At 35.3% G+C, this 14238-nt stretch overlaps 1 protein-coding gene and 1 long non-coding RNA gene across 2 annotated transcripts in view; both read left to right on the top strand.

The window, feature by feature from the left end:
* LOC126759875 (uncharacterized) overlaps nt 1-14238 on the top strand; it is a 565378-nt gene that overhangs the window by 69798 nt on the left and 481342 nt on the right. The window lies entirely within an intron of this gene.
* LOC126759856 (transcription cofactor HES-6) lies at nt 267-4461 on the top strand. Its single transcript, XM_050475022.1, has 2 exons — nt 267-850; nt 3319-4461. Exons 1-2 carry the CDS (start codon nt 656-658, stop codon nt 4063-4065), a joined length of 942 nt encoding a protein of 313 aa, XP_050330979.1. The 5' UTR covers nt 267-655; the 3' UTR covers nt 4066-4461.

Raw genomic sequence — 14238 nt, forward strand, 5'->3', positions numbered from 1 at the left:
TGATCTGGAGAGAGAGAACGGCGGTGTGTGAGCAATAAAGTTGGAGTTAAGCATGACGCTCGTGCCTTGAATAGCTCCCGCTGTGCAGGCACTTACAACTACTGCCTTCTGCAGCAACGAAGATCGTAAGCTGATCGATGGTGATCAGCGGCGAGTGATGCACGATCGTGTTGAAAGATAGCGTGCACGAGCTCCATGTATGCGGCGGCATCGGGTTGGAGTGGTCGCTTCTTCAAGTAGCGCACGCGACGATTGGTCGTCGCACTTGTCGGACGGGCCCACACAGCATATTGGACCAACGAATGGGAAGTGAGCGTGCGCGCGAGTACAATTGCTGGCGAGAGCGCATTTGTATTTTGTGGGGGGGCTCCAATAAAAAGTCAACTTATCGTGCGCTCACGATCATTTTTGCTATCAACGCGCACTGGTTAAGTTCGTAGAAAGGACGGTGAAAAGTTAAGAAAGCGGGTAAAAAGGTTAAAGTAGGTAAAAAGTTAAAAGTAAAAAAGTGATATTTTAAAAGTACAACGCATTAAAAAAAAAAATATACATAAATTGATGAATGCGGATCAGTGTTTGACAAGTGAATATTGAAAAATATAATATCAATAAAAAACAGTGTTTTTTAATATCGTGTTCCAAAGTGATTCCATGCATGAGTTATCACACGAAAATGGCGCCAAATCATCATCCGCATCATTTTATGTTGCACGGCTTACCGCTGGAGCCAGTCTCACGCACATACCAATATCGCAAAATCATGAAACCGATGCTGGAGCGTAAGCGGCGTGCACGCATCAATAAATGTTTGGATGAATTGAAGGATTTAATGACCAGCACTTTGCAAGCGGTAAGTTGTAGTTGACAAAACAAATATGCCACTGATTTCATATTTGAGGTAGCACTGTTATTAGATGCATAATGACCATTTTGTTGGCTCTCCAGCAAGCTTAGAAACTTTTTCGATCATTTCACTAGAAAATCAAACAGCTATCGGACTTGTGGTAGAAAAACTCATTTTTAAGGTAGCTAGGTAGGTGGAGTAGCTGTCTGTCGTTTCAGCTAGGCCTTTAGGAGGTTCATTATGAAACCGCCGGAACTTAGATCTCTACACTCTTGTATGTCTTGTCTGAACCACATTGTGCTCCTGATAAAGTTCATCAGAGCAAAAAGCTGTATTTCTACGGCTTCTGAGATATCGCCAAGAAACCCTCGACCGTTAGTTGTGATTATTTTCTTTACGTTCGCATAGAATATGTTCTTTAGTCTCTTCTCCTACCTCTTGACAGATTCTGCAATAGATATTGTTTCTAGTCTGTTGGCGTGGCTGCTAATTATTTAGTACACTAACCTAAACCTAACCTAGTACATTAACTAAAACGTATTTCATCTTATATTTGGATAAATATTGGATCTTCTAATATTATTCACCTCAGAACGGCTATTGGGTATTCATAGGAAGCTTTTTCAGCTCAGAAAGTCCTAAAGTACTAAGGTTGTCTTGTTGCCTCGTTGCCTGAACAAAATCGAATTATATTAGAAAAATCTTTTTACTTAGAGTCCACGGCTGTCTCTTTACCGTAAGGTCCTTAACACGATTTAACTTGATTTCTAATTATACTTACGATTACTACTTTGTTCACTGATTTTTTCGCACAAGTCTTTACCCATCAATCTTTAAGAAGATTTCTAAAAGAACCCGAGAATTTTCGTATAACCTCGATATTAAAAAAGATTAAAAAACACAGACTACTTTATGCGCAAAGCTCTGAGTAAAAATGATAGATTTCTTCCAGTTGAATTGTATTGGTTTTGAGTTCAAATGAGTCGCAGGGGATTATTGGCACTCAGATTTGGAGTGCTGAGTTAGGTTAGGTCAGGTCGTGGCGTTGATCCAAAATCGAAAAAAAATCTCAATTGGACAGTTATGTGTCCTTTGTGTTACCCATAAATCCCTAAAAGTGGATCACCAGACGACCATCGACGAAGCCGTAACTTTATTAAAGCGGTTAATGTCGTCTACTGCAATTTCGCTAGGTTCGCCAAATCTGTGTCTTCGGAAATATTTCAATCTCAGTCTGTCAAAAACTGGGGAATAGAGAAGGAAGTGACGAGATGATTCCACTTCGCTATCCACCATAACGTACAGCTTTGATAAAGAGCGTCTGAAATAACATTTAGCCTTAACAAATGTGATCTTATTTGACTAAAGTTAGTCAAAGTACTTCTTTGCACAGTTTTTCAGATGCAGAGAAGCTCTCTAAGTACCCTTGTACTACCAATATTTTCTGTTCCCAAACGACTCAACGATTAGGTGGTTGGAACCTGTCGGAAAACATTACTCGGCCAACAAGCCTACGAATCTTAAGCCGTTGACACACGTCCTATAAATATTATTCGCCGTTGCCAATGCGCCATCAATTTTCCGCAGAACCTTTTTCTCGACAACTCTTAACGCCGACTCATCAGATGTTGTCATCTTCCATGTCTCTGCACCATATAGCGAGATGGGACGCCTAGAGAGGACTTTACTTCACAGACTCAGTCGTTGGCAAGATTTATTCTGCACTGGATTTCGAAGCTGCCATTATTGTTGGCGTTAATGCTGGTTCCAAGATATACGAAATTATCTACAATTTCGAAGTTATGGCACAACGGTAACGTGGTAGCCAAGTTGTGAGTGCGACGACTGTTTATTTCATGACAGGAGATATTTGGTATTACCCTCGTTCCCTACCAGACCCATTTGCTTCGATTCTTTTTGCTACGTGAAGAAAGCAGAAGGATAAAGAAGTCGCACGCTAGGGAGTCGCCTTGTCTGAAACCTCGTTTGGTGTCGAACGGCTCAGAGGGGTCCATCCCCATCCTGACGGAGCTTTTGGTATTGCGGAATGTCAGTTTACACAGCCGAATTAGTTTTGCGTGAACTTCTACACATAACTCAACTTGTAGTTATAGGCAAATTTTTTTCTGATTCAGGCTTCCGAGTTCACCACATTCTATTCAAGATTGACCCTTGTTCCCCGACGGAAAATGTCTTTAGGTTGAAATTCACAGTTTATAATTCTTCTCGAGGTTAACCTTTATTCCCAGATAGAAAATCTCTTCAAGTTTGAGATTTTGACAGCCACTAGTGACGCGAAAATTTCAATTTGGCTTAGCAGGATGCAAAAGCACAAATGAATAGAAGAAGAGCAGTTAGACAGGTCCCAAATATCGTGCACCTCAAAAATAATCTCCAAACTTACAACATTATGTAAAATGAAATAATGAAAATAATTCTATAAATTTCGATGCCTTTACTTATCCAAATTCCAGGATGGCGAAAATCTCTCCAAACTAGAGAAAGCTGACATTTTGGAGCTCACAGTGCGACATCTACATCGGTTACGCGAGACAAACGGACTCTTTGTACGCCATAGCGACACATTGAATATGGAGAAATTCTGGGCCGGCTTTCAGCACTGCGCCGTGGAAGTCTCCCATTTCCTGCAAAAATACGATCAACAAAACAAACATGCAAATGGCGATTTAATTAAATATATTGCGAGTTATGTGCCAAATATGGCAGCGGCAGTAGCTGCCGCCGCGGCCACGGCCAATGCAACAACCACTTCGGCAACCGCACACATGCCGCAGCCAGTTGCGGGTATACCAACCGTCGGCTGCCGCCTGACCAATAACCTAAATGAGCATTACCAAAAATTCGGCACAGCGCTGCGCCAGCATCCAGCGGAAGCTGCCACGGCATTAAGCAAAATAGCAGCGACCACAGCAGTAGCACCACAGCCACTACTAGCAGCGACGGCAGCACACAACCGACACCAACAAATGCAAATATCCGCTTCGGCGGTTTCCAACTTTGAACGGATTTGGGAGGCGGCAGCGCGTGCGGCAGCCAACGGCAAGCAGCGAATGCATCCCTACACCCGCAGGGCATTGCATAATCACAGCAATAATGTTGGTGGCGCTGCTGCCATGACAGACGAGGAGAGTGATGAGGGCGGCGATTGTGGCGATGTCGATTTTCCAGCGAGCGACGGCCTTGTTTGGCGACCTTGGTGATGCTTGTGAATGTGCGATGTGTGCGCAACAACAATTTGCTTTCTGTTTCGGTCGCAGCATGTTGTAAGCGGTTAATTTTACCTTTTACCATTTAATCAGCGCATGCTTAATGGCATGTAATGCCCGCAAAGTCTGTATATATGTATATGAGTTCGTGGATGAGCGCGAGTATTTCAAAGGACCACAGCAGCGAAGTTCTATATTTGTATATTCAAATTTGTTGTGTAACAACTGCATGGTTAAAGCTTTATTTATTTATATGTGGTATGCTGCATACACACACACACATAGGAGTGCGTGCGAATAATTCCAGTTAATATATATTATTAATAATGATAATGTTTAGCAGCTGTATACAAACACAAATACAAATCTAATAAATGCATACACATTTAATATTTACCTTGGGTAATTGCATTTGCTTTAATGAATTTCAAATTTTGCATTAGCTGATTGTCGGTGTGTGTATGTATGTGTTGGTGTGGCATATGTGTTTGTGCTTCCTATTCAGGCAATTATAAAATGCAAATTAATATAATTACGCAATAATTGCGCTGGCAAGCTCAATTTTGGTGCCATTAGCTCGCTCTGATTTTTTTTGTGCTAAATATAGTTGAGTAAGTGGACTATTTAATATTGTTTATAAACTAATTATATTAGGTAGATGAAACACATGGTAAAATTGCTTTTGACTTTTAAGAAAGTTCAAAATCAAGAATTTAAATTATATCAGTGATTTTAACAAATGAGCAGCTTCTTGAGGAGAAATGGACATGTGTAAAACTTCAGGTCGATATCCTGAAAACTGAAGGGGTATAGAATACTTTTCAATAGTAGATTTGTGGCCGGTCTTTAAAACGTTGAATGTGCATATGTACAAAAAAAATCTAGAACTTCGCTCTTCAAATGTTTTGTCCGATACCGTCTATCATAAGTTATGAGAGCAATGACAATCAAAATGGCCAACGTGATATGAGTGGAATAGAAGAAACTACTAAAAGCGTAATAACTCTAAAAAAATAACCTCAGAAATGCTTAATTCAACGAAAATGACGAAACAGCAAGTTTGCCTTCGAAGTGTTTAGTTAAGGGGTTACATGGGTTTCCTCGGGTAAAAACAGCTTTTAAAAAAATTTTTTTTTCTTATATAAAAATTAAATATTTTATTAGAATTTCTTATTCTTACAAACAAAGTATGCACTATTAACAAAGATGTTCTGAAATTATTGAAAAAAAAAATATATTAAACTCGGCCATTGCGACGCCATTTATGTAGTTTTAATCGAAAAAGAATCCTTCGTCCCCGTCTTTAAGATTTGTATCTCAAAGATCTGTGTAAAATTTCATGAAGATCGGTAGTAGTTCTCAAGAAATTTCGACTTCTAAAACACTGTTTAGCGAAAAACGCATTTAAAGACGGCGCACTTAGCCTAGCTACTAAGATCAATGAACATTTAGGACAAAATTCTATAGGCGTTGTATTAATTATTAAGATATTGGGTAGTCGAAAAAGTCTTTTCGTATTTCTAATCAAACTTCAACTTAATTTTTTATATTTATAATAATAAATAAATGAACCAAATATGTACCATTTTGGTCGACCAATTTTTGCCATTTTTCCGCTAGAGAAATTATTCCATCAGTGCAAAACTTTCATCAGTGTAAATCGAAATTTCGAAATTTCCAGAAACGGAAGCGAGCGAACTATTGTTGTGCTACACGAACTGATACAGCATCGTCTCCGTAAACTTCACAAATTTCGTTGGTGGCTTGCGTGGCATTCTTCCCTTTTTTATACAAAAATTTCAAAATATAGCGAATTTCTTCATTATTTTCACTCATATTTGAACAGCTGTAACCTTTTTTCACTATTTCCCGAATTTAATGAAGCTTAAAATTACATTTTTTTAACACTATATGGTAAGACACAATAGGGGGATTCTCTTGCTCTTGCAAGATTGCAGACTGCAAAAATGCTATACCGAATATATACAAGGGCACGAGAGCACCCATTGCAGAATCTAGTGATGCATGAACGGCTGATTCGGCCAATTTATTGTAAATGATTATTGTGCATAGGTATTGTAAATTGGCGCACCTTCTGCATTCATTCTTAACAGAAAAAAACTGTAACAAATCTTTATAATTTAAATTGAAATTATAAAATCTATTTAAAATTTACATTCCTCAACAATTTAACGTCAAAATATGCATTTGAGTAAAATGACAGCTAGCACAGGGTTCCAATTTTTTTTTTTACTGTCATTGCACGAAAATAAACATGGGTTGTGGTCTGACATGTTTTACAGGCCTTGCAAATATTTTTCTGCGTCTGTTTGTTGTTGTGCCGTTGCATTAGATGGAAAAATCTGCAATTCGTGCACCGTTTTGCAAGAGCAAGAGAATACCCCTAATGTAATTGGTAGCACTGGAGATGTACATATGTATGTATGACTGCAACGACATCTATTGATAAGCTACGAAAATACTTTTTTGACTACCCAATAATAAAAAAATCGATTTTTAATACCCTAAACCCATGTAACTTAATCTCGTCTACTTTCCTTATTTTATTTCTTCTTTACAGCAGACGATCAGGCACCAAAAAAGATATCGAGATAAAATGTATTACAAATAAGTTTCCTATCCATTGACTCTAAACCTTATTTTAGCCCGATATATTCAATATTATGGTCCCCATTCATGTACTTAAGCTTCTTTTCAAATTTAACTCCGAATGGTTCAAATAAACTGCGTTTGTATTTCGAAACGATAAACACCAGAGGAAAGTCATGGTCATGGCTCAGCCACTAAAAAATCTGCTTAGAGGAATCCGCGATGAATCCATTGATCCAATATATAAAAATCTCCAGACAAACTGTTCGCGTCGTAAATGAAAAGCTACACACACTAATTCACATATCGAAAACGAACATAAAAAGTTTCTACCAATCAAAGAAAAAGTTGCATTCTCAGTTTGAACGAACCAGCCAAGGTTAAATTTGAGCTTGACAGTACATATTTGTTAGTGAAACATATCTCTACAATAGTAGATAAAAATACTATTAAATATATAAATTAAATATTTATTCAAAATATAACGAGAATTTTCGGTTAATTGAAAAAATAAAATTTATTAATTTATCTAAATAATGTTGCCACCTTCAAAATAGTCCCTATGCGATATTATGTACTTATGCCAGAATAGCCTTTAGCCCTTTCAGAGTATGCCTGCAAAACAACGGTCCTTCGGGATTCTCTTTATTTTAAGAAATAGGAAAAAGTCACACGGAGCCATGTCTGGTGAATATAGAGGCTGGGGAGTCGTCATGTATTTGGTCAATAATTCAGGAACAAGAAACGAATCCGGGCCTTTTTGCAGATTGCTTTACGCAAACGACGTTGAACTGATAATAAGATAGTATTCTTTATTGAGGATTAACTTTGAGGCGCGAATTCACGATGCACTATGCCATGAAGAACAAGTAAGCACAACATTGACGTACGAACGAACTTGTCGTGCATTTTTCGGTCTTACGATGCCTTTCAATACAGAATGCCTTTCAATAAGACGGTTGGGCTTTAGTTTCAACATAATATCCTTAAAACCAGGTTTAATCACTTATTATAACACGTCATTGACTTCATTTAGTTATTCCTGAGCAATTTCTCTTTGCCGCTATTTTTCTTCAAAACTCAGCAATTTTTTAAGAAATTTTAATGCTGCGCGATTCATATCCAAAACATTCTTTCCTTTACAGATTGTGATTCGGCTACCATTCATAACCATTATTTACACTTTTTCTTTGGTTATTGATCTGCTGGGGCGTCCGAGACATTAGTCATCCTCAACTTCTTCATATTCTTAAATTTTTTGGCAAAATTCGGTTTTCAACAAAGATCCCGATTTTCGTACTTTTCGATACCATTTTTGTAGTACGATTTGTCCTTTGCTTCCAAATATGCCTCATTTTCGACGATCACCTCTCCATTGGACGAATTCTTCCCAGCGAGCATTCTTTTGAAATCCGAGAATTGGAAATAATGGCTGAGGGCTAGATCTGAAGAATACTAATAACTTCTCTTTACGGTCATCCAAAATTATTTTGTGGGCTTTTTTGATGTTTTCGTCGGTAACAACCTTATTTGGGTCATATCTCTAGCGCAGAGTTCGAATAAAGTTGAATAATTCTGGCTTCGTTTCGCTTCAGCAGTATTTTTCCCCCCAAAGAGAAATGCTTTATTAAAACACGAATTTCTTTTGATCCATTTTTTGTAAACTAACATAAGTAGCGTCACCGGTCAGATCGAGAATTTTTCAATTGATCTGTTATACTGAATACAAATTTGAGTTAATCATGTTTTAACGTAATGTACACAACCTATATATGAGAAATGTTCGGAGGAAATGCTTGAACGTCGTAGGTCCAAAAAAATATATATCCGTTAGCGGAAAATTTAATTTTCGTCAAAAATATTCACCAATGCCTAGTTAAGTCATTTTAATAAAAATGAAAAATAAAGAAATGGGCAAAGTTGTTCCTTTTATTGATGAACTTTTCTTTATTTATATAATATATTTCTTTATTTGTATATCTGTAATCATTATGCCTTAACTTTTACTATCCAATTTTTTATATGCTTAATATTGGATATATATTTTTGCTGATCGGAGCGATCGATGAAACGCTTTAAAACTTTTCGAAAAACTACGCTTACATACAAAGCTGCACCACATAACCTCACTTATGGTTCAGCTAATTGCGAATTGCACTCAAAAATGTTTTTACTTTCATTATTTTATAATTTATAATATAACCAGCTTGAATTTTTTGTTCAAAATTGTTTAGCAAGTTTAATAACTATTATTTTATATACCGTACTTGACATAATTGTTACTACATTCTTATTAGGCTTGTATGTATGTTTACAGCATTTATTTTACTAATTTTTTCAGTGGTAATTATGTATATATATATAGTATATATTTAATGTTGTATAATATTTTATGTATGCTTATCTTAAAAATATTAATAAATTGTTAATATTTTGCACTAACAAAAAGGTGGCTTCGATATTTTAGTAGTTACACTCTGTTGTTGTTCTTGTTGCAGCTGCTTTTTGATTTGCCCACTATTTTAGTCGTTTTTTTTAACAAAAATTATGAGTTTATTGCTGACTATTGGTGTACACGTCTATATGTACTATACATATGTATGATGTAGTATATAGCTTAGCCGATATTGGGCGCTTTTTTATTATAATTAGTAATAATTTATGCATATTGTTTTTGTAATTGTAGTTTTTCGTTATGTACCTAATATTTGCATAATTTTTTATAAATATCTATACAATTGTATTTTAGAAATTTGCAAAATTTATTGCTTAATATTTACGCTTTAGGCTCTGCATGCGTCTATACACAATGCTTCAAATATACATACATATATGTACATATGTATGCCATACATATATGCATATAAATATTTTATACAAATTTATTAGCAGCGATTTCCGAGAAATCTGCCGTTGCTCAAGGGATTTAGTGAAGGAAAAATGTGAAAAAAATGTAATTTGTGGTATAGTTTTAGTAATAAAAGATAACTGTATTATATATTCAAATGTATTAAAAAAAATAGTTCATATTAATCCGATATGGCCTTCTATAAGTTTTTTGGTCATTTGCGATTAATTATACGCATAATTTTTACGAAGGAAATATCACTCAGTTGTCCACGGTTAATATCCCTGCGGAGACAAAAATCATTATTAAACAACATCAAGATCCCAAAAATGTTTCAAGAAATTAAAAAAAAGTCTTGAATCAATCTCCAGTAAAATAAAGTTCTGACTCCGATTTAGTTGAAATTTTGACAATAGCTCTCCACGACAATGCATTACAGGATAATAAATTTTTCTTGCGATAGTAACGCTGTCTTTTCCTATGGGCAAAAGCTTTTTCACAAGCCTTTTGTAGATTTTTAAAACGGACAAATTATAACAATACATATTAGAAAGAGACATACATATGTATTGTGCTAGAAACATTGCTTAGGTTCAGAAAGACATTCTCATACCAGATGAGAATGCATTAGAAGCAGGGTGAGAATGACGGTTTATTGTCGTAATTGCCTTAACAGGGTTTACCGAAAGGTCATGGAATACCCATTACACTGTACACCACTCAGATACGTACTGGATCTCGTAAAATTTTTTCGAGAGATTTTGATTTTTTTGAATTTACACAGTTTCCGTAAAAGTAAAAATATTGATATCTTCTAGATTTCCTCTTTTTGCAAAAGTGTACAACATTTTTCGATAAAGCTTATACGTAGGTTGCCTCTTATATTTTGGGATTCGTCAACCCTAGTGTTACAGCCTGACATCTCTCAACTTTAACTTCGTAAAGTTTGACATTTTTTAGGTTATACAGGGTTTGTCCGGAAAGTATTCGGACTAATTTTGATGATTTGTGACATCGCTGCCGATTGGATAATGCACCACGACAACGCCCCGTCTCACATCGCCTTTCCTGTGAACAGCAACCTTACCAAGGCCGGCATCCCAACGCTTCCACAACCGTCTTACAGCCAAGATATGGCCCCCGGACTTTTTTGTTTCCTTGGCTGAAAAGGCCTATTAAAGTCAAGCATTTTGAGACGACAGAGGGCATCCAAGCAGCATGCACCTCGGCTCTCAACGCTATTCCGGAGATTGCCTTCCTTGACGCTTTCAATGATTGGAAATCGCATTGGCAGCGCTGCATTGACGCAGAAGGAGCCTATTTTAAAAATTTTAAAGAATTGTAACGATTTGTTAAATATTTTTTTTTTTTAAATGGACTTAGTCCTATTACTTTCCGGACAAACCCTGTACGTGCTCAGAACGTTTTGACATACGAGCGTCATTTGTATTTTTTACAGTAACTCAAAATATTCAACTCGGCTAAAAAGTGCAAATAAATTCCGACACCTTCGCGTGATTAATTTTCACAGTTTCCGAGGTGGATTATCTCAGCAACAGAGCATAGTAATTTAACTTATTATGATGTAGCTCCGTCAGGTATTTATCAATGGTATAGTGACCGAGGTCGTAGATCACTCCAAGTCGATATTTGGGAAAGGTCGTCCAAAATCAGTTGTTGATCCGGAAACTATGGTGATGCTGTTTCCAAACAAATATTGCAAGACCGTCATGTGAGCTATCATGAGATTGAGGTAACATTAAAATTTGGATGAACATTTAACTGCAGAGAAAATGTGTTCACATTGTATCCCGCACAATTTGTCAATCGCTCAAAAAAGACTCGAGTCGATTGGTGTGAGAGAAATGTTAAAAAAACGGTAGCGGTGCTTCGCAACACATCTAGTATGACATCGTGACAGGTAATGAATCATAGATCTACGCGAATGTAAACAGCAGTCGACTTTCTTTGATTTCAAGCAAATGATTTGCAACCATACCACTAGTGCAACGCAGATCTGTGAATTAAATTTGTTTGCTAGTTGTGATTCCAGAAATCAAAACAACCAACTGCCGAATACGGATCAATCTTCATCACGATAATGTGGACTAAGAAGTCTACGTTTTATGACACATGAAGAAGCGGTTGTTGCATTCAGAACGCATCTTTTGGAGGCACCTCAATCGGAATTGCAAAAGTGCTTCGAAAATTGATGCAAACGCTTGCAATAGTATACAGATCTTAATGGAGAATATTTTGAAAAAAAAAAATAAAGCGATTTTCGTTGATAAATATTTGTTCTAGTTCTCTGGTCCCGAAATATAATAGGCGTCTCTCGTATGACAAAAGCGATAAAGTCAAAGTCGAGTCAATTTCTTTTAAATAAAAAATATAAATTTACGAAGATCCACTTTGATCGCATATACATTTGGCTACAAAATTTTATGCACCATTGAGATAAGAGGATGAGAGAATAAAGAGGAGAGAATAGATTCTGTCCATATTGTTAATTTTATTGTAACTACCTCCTTACTTTAATTAATAATAATGCTTCTCTATAACTCTAATCTCGAACTTCCAATGCAAATATTTAAATTTTAAGGGATAACTTCGAAACGGAGGATTAACTTTTTTATTTGTTATTTAATCTCTTGAAAAGGTTGATGCGGTTACAGAAAAAAAGTTGATTTTCCTTATGGTGTTATATACGAGTAAATTTTTTTGACATTTGGAATTTAATTTATCAATAATCATTACTGGTATTTTATATATTGTCATTTAAAAAAAAAGCATAACAAGAAGTAAAAAGAAAAATAAAAAAGCATATCAAAACAGTGAAATTACCTTTTAAACCACATTTTGTCTATCGGGATTTATTAGCCATAATTTTAATGGCGTAAATTTAATACATTTTTGCTATTTAAATATAACTTTGTGTTTTTCGTCGCCGCTTAACATAATTACATTATTTATTTACAATTCGTCTGCTTTTTACACGCTACTTCCCAACAAACTTTAGTTGAATTTTTAGTTTAAAATTAATTTTTTCTTAATTTAATTGCTTCACTTAATGGGCAATTGTATGGAAATGTTTTTTATAAATCCAAAAATTTTAAGCTTTTAGCAATCATTTATGTTATGTATGAGATCTTTTAAGTTCTTTTTAGTGCTTGAATGAATATAAATTAGTTTTATGTTGACGATAATAGCTTATTACTATTGACTAGAATAAATTGTATTTATTTTTTTGTAGCAAATATGTTATATATTTAATAGCATAGTTAATTAGTTGTTGTTGTTAGTGTAAAGTAAGCGCTTAAAATTGATTGTTTGCAGCTAAGTGTTGTCACAGTTTCACAATTAATTAGGTTTAGCTTTTTCAATGCAGGTGAGTTTATAAATGTATGTATACATATTTTTTACTTACTTGTTGTTGTTTTTATATATGTTTTATAAGCAACACATTTCTATGAATTTGTTAGTAATCGGTGTATTTTTGCATTTTTTGGTGGCATACAAGCAGTTTCTATTGAATATTAGTATAGAGCTGTGCTTTCTACTGCGGGTTAATGTTGAGTTTTACAAATTTTGCTGGTGTGAAATTATAAAAAATAAACCGATTTTTTCATCTGTCGGTAGGTTATAACTTTAAAAATAGCATACAAATTCTTAAATCGTTATCTCAAGTGTTTACAGTTTTAGAAATTGTTGATGATTAAGTCAATCAGCTTTTCAAAACTTCAGTTTTCAGATTTACGTGAGAGAGACCAATGATCCGATCACTATAAAATCTTTTCTGCATCTTCTGTTTATAGTTTTTCAACGACTTTTTAGTTTTTTGATCTGGACAAAAATCGAATGTATCAACTGTCATAGTAGGCGCGCCCCTGAAGAGGGCCTAGAGGAGCGAATTTAGAGCATCTTTTGGCAAATGATAAAATACAGTAAAAATAGAGATATCTTAATGAACCGTGGCAAAAAAAAAACTAGTTCATAGATGGGCGTAAACGTACCGCTACCACGTCCACAAAACGCCATTAACCGAAAAAGTATAAAGTATCGTAACTAAGTACTTAATTAATATATAAAACTCTAATTTAACACAGGAAAACGGCACTTATAAGAAAAAAATATAAATACTTGGCTTGGCCTCGCTTTCCGATAAGTTTAAGGTACATATCTCCTAAATCACTAAAGCTACAACAACAAAATTCGCCCAGCGCAAATACCACGAGAAGTCCTAATCAAGGATCAATTAATATATCAAGATAAAACTTTGTACAAATAATTCTTTTTAGGTGTGCCACCTTATGCGCAACTCGAACAAAAACCGTTTAAGCCCTATATATGTGTAATATATGGACCCAGTGCTTATATTATATTATTGACTTTTTACCAAAAATATTGAAATTCAGAGATAATTATTTCATACTATCTCTGTATATCAGAAATGGTTTGAATCGGGTCAATACTTCCCTCACTCTCACGTACCTCTTATAAAGATTTTCGAACTTCCGGTTGACCTTATTATACCGCATTCATCTGCCAATATGTGAGTGATCTTAATTAATTTGAAAAAGCTAGTTTTTCTAGTTTTTCTTAAAATAGTGATAAATCCGTACTTAGCGCTTGCTTACTTGTTTTTATTGAGTTCAAATTACTAAAAATAAGAATTTCCTTTATTAATTTCATTGTCATACATTTTATGT

This window comes from Bactrocera neohumeralis, chromosome 5 (genome assembly GCF_024586455.1).
Source record: "Bactrocera neohumeralis isolate Rockhampton chromosome 5, APGP_CSIRO_Bneo_wtdbg2-racon-allhic-juicebox.fasta_v2, whole genome shotgun sequence".
NCBI classification, from domain to species: domain Eukaryota; kingdom Metazoa; phylum Arthropoda; class Insecta; order Diptera; family Tephritidae; genus Bactrocera; species Bactrocera neohumeralis.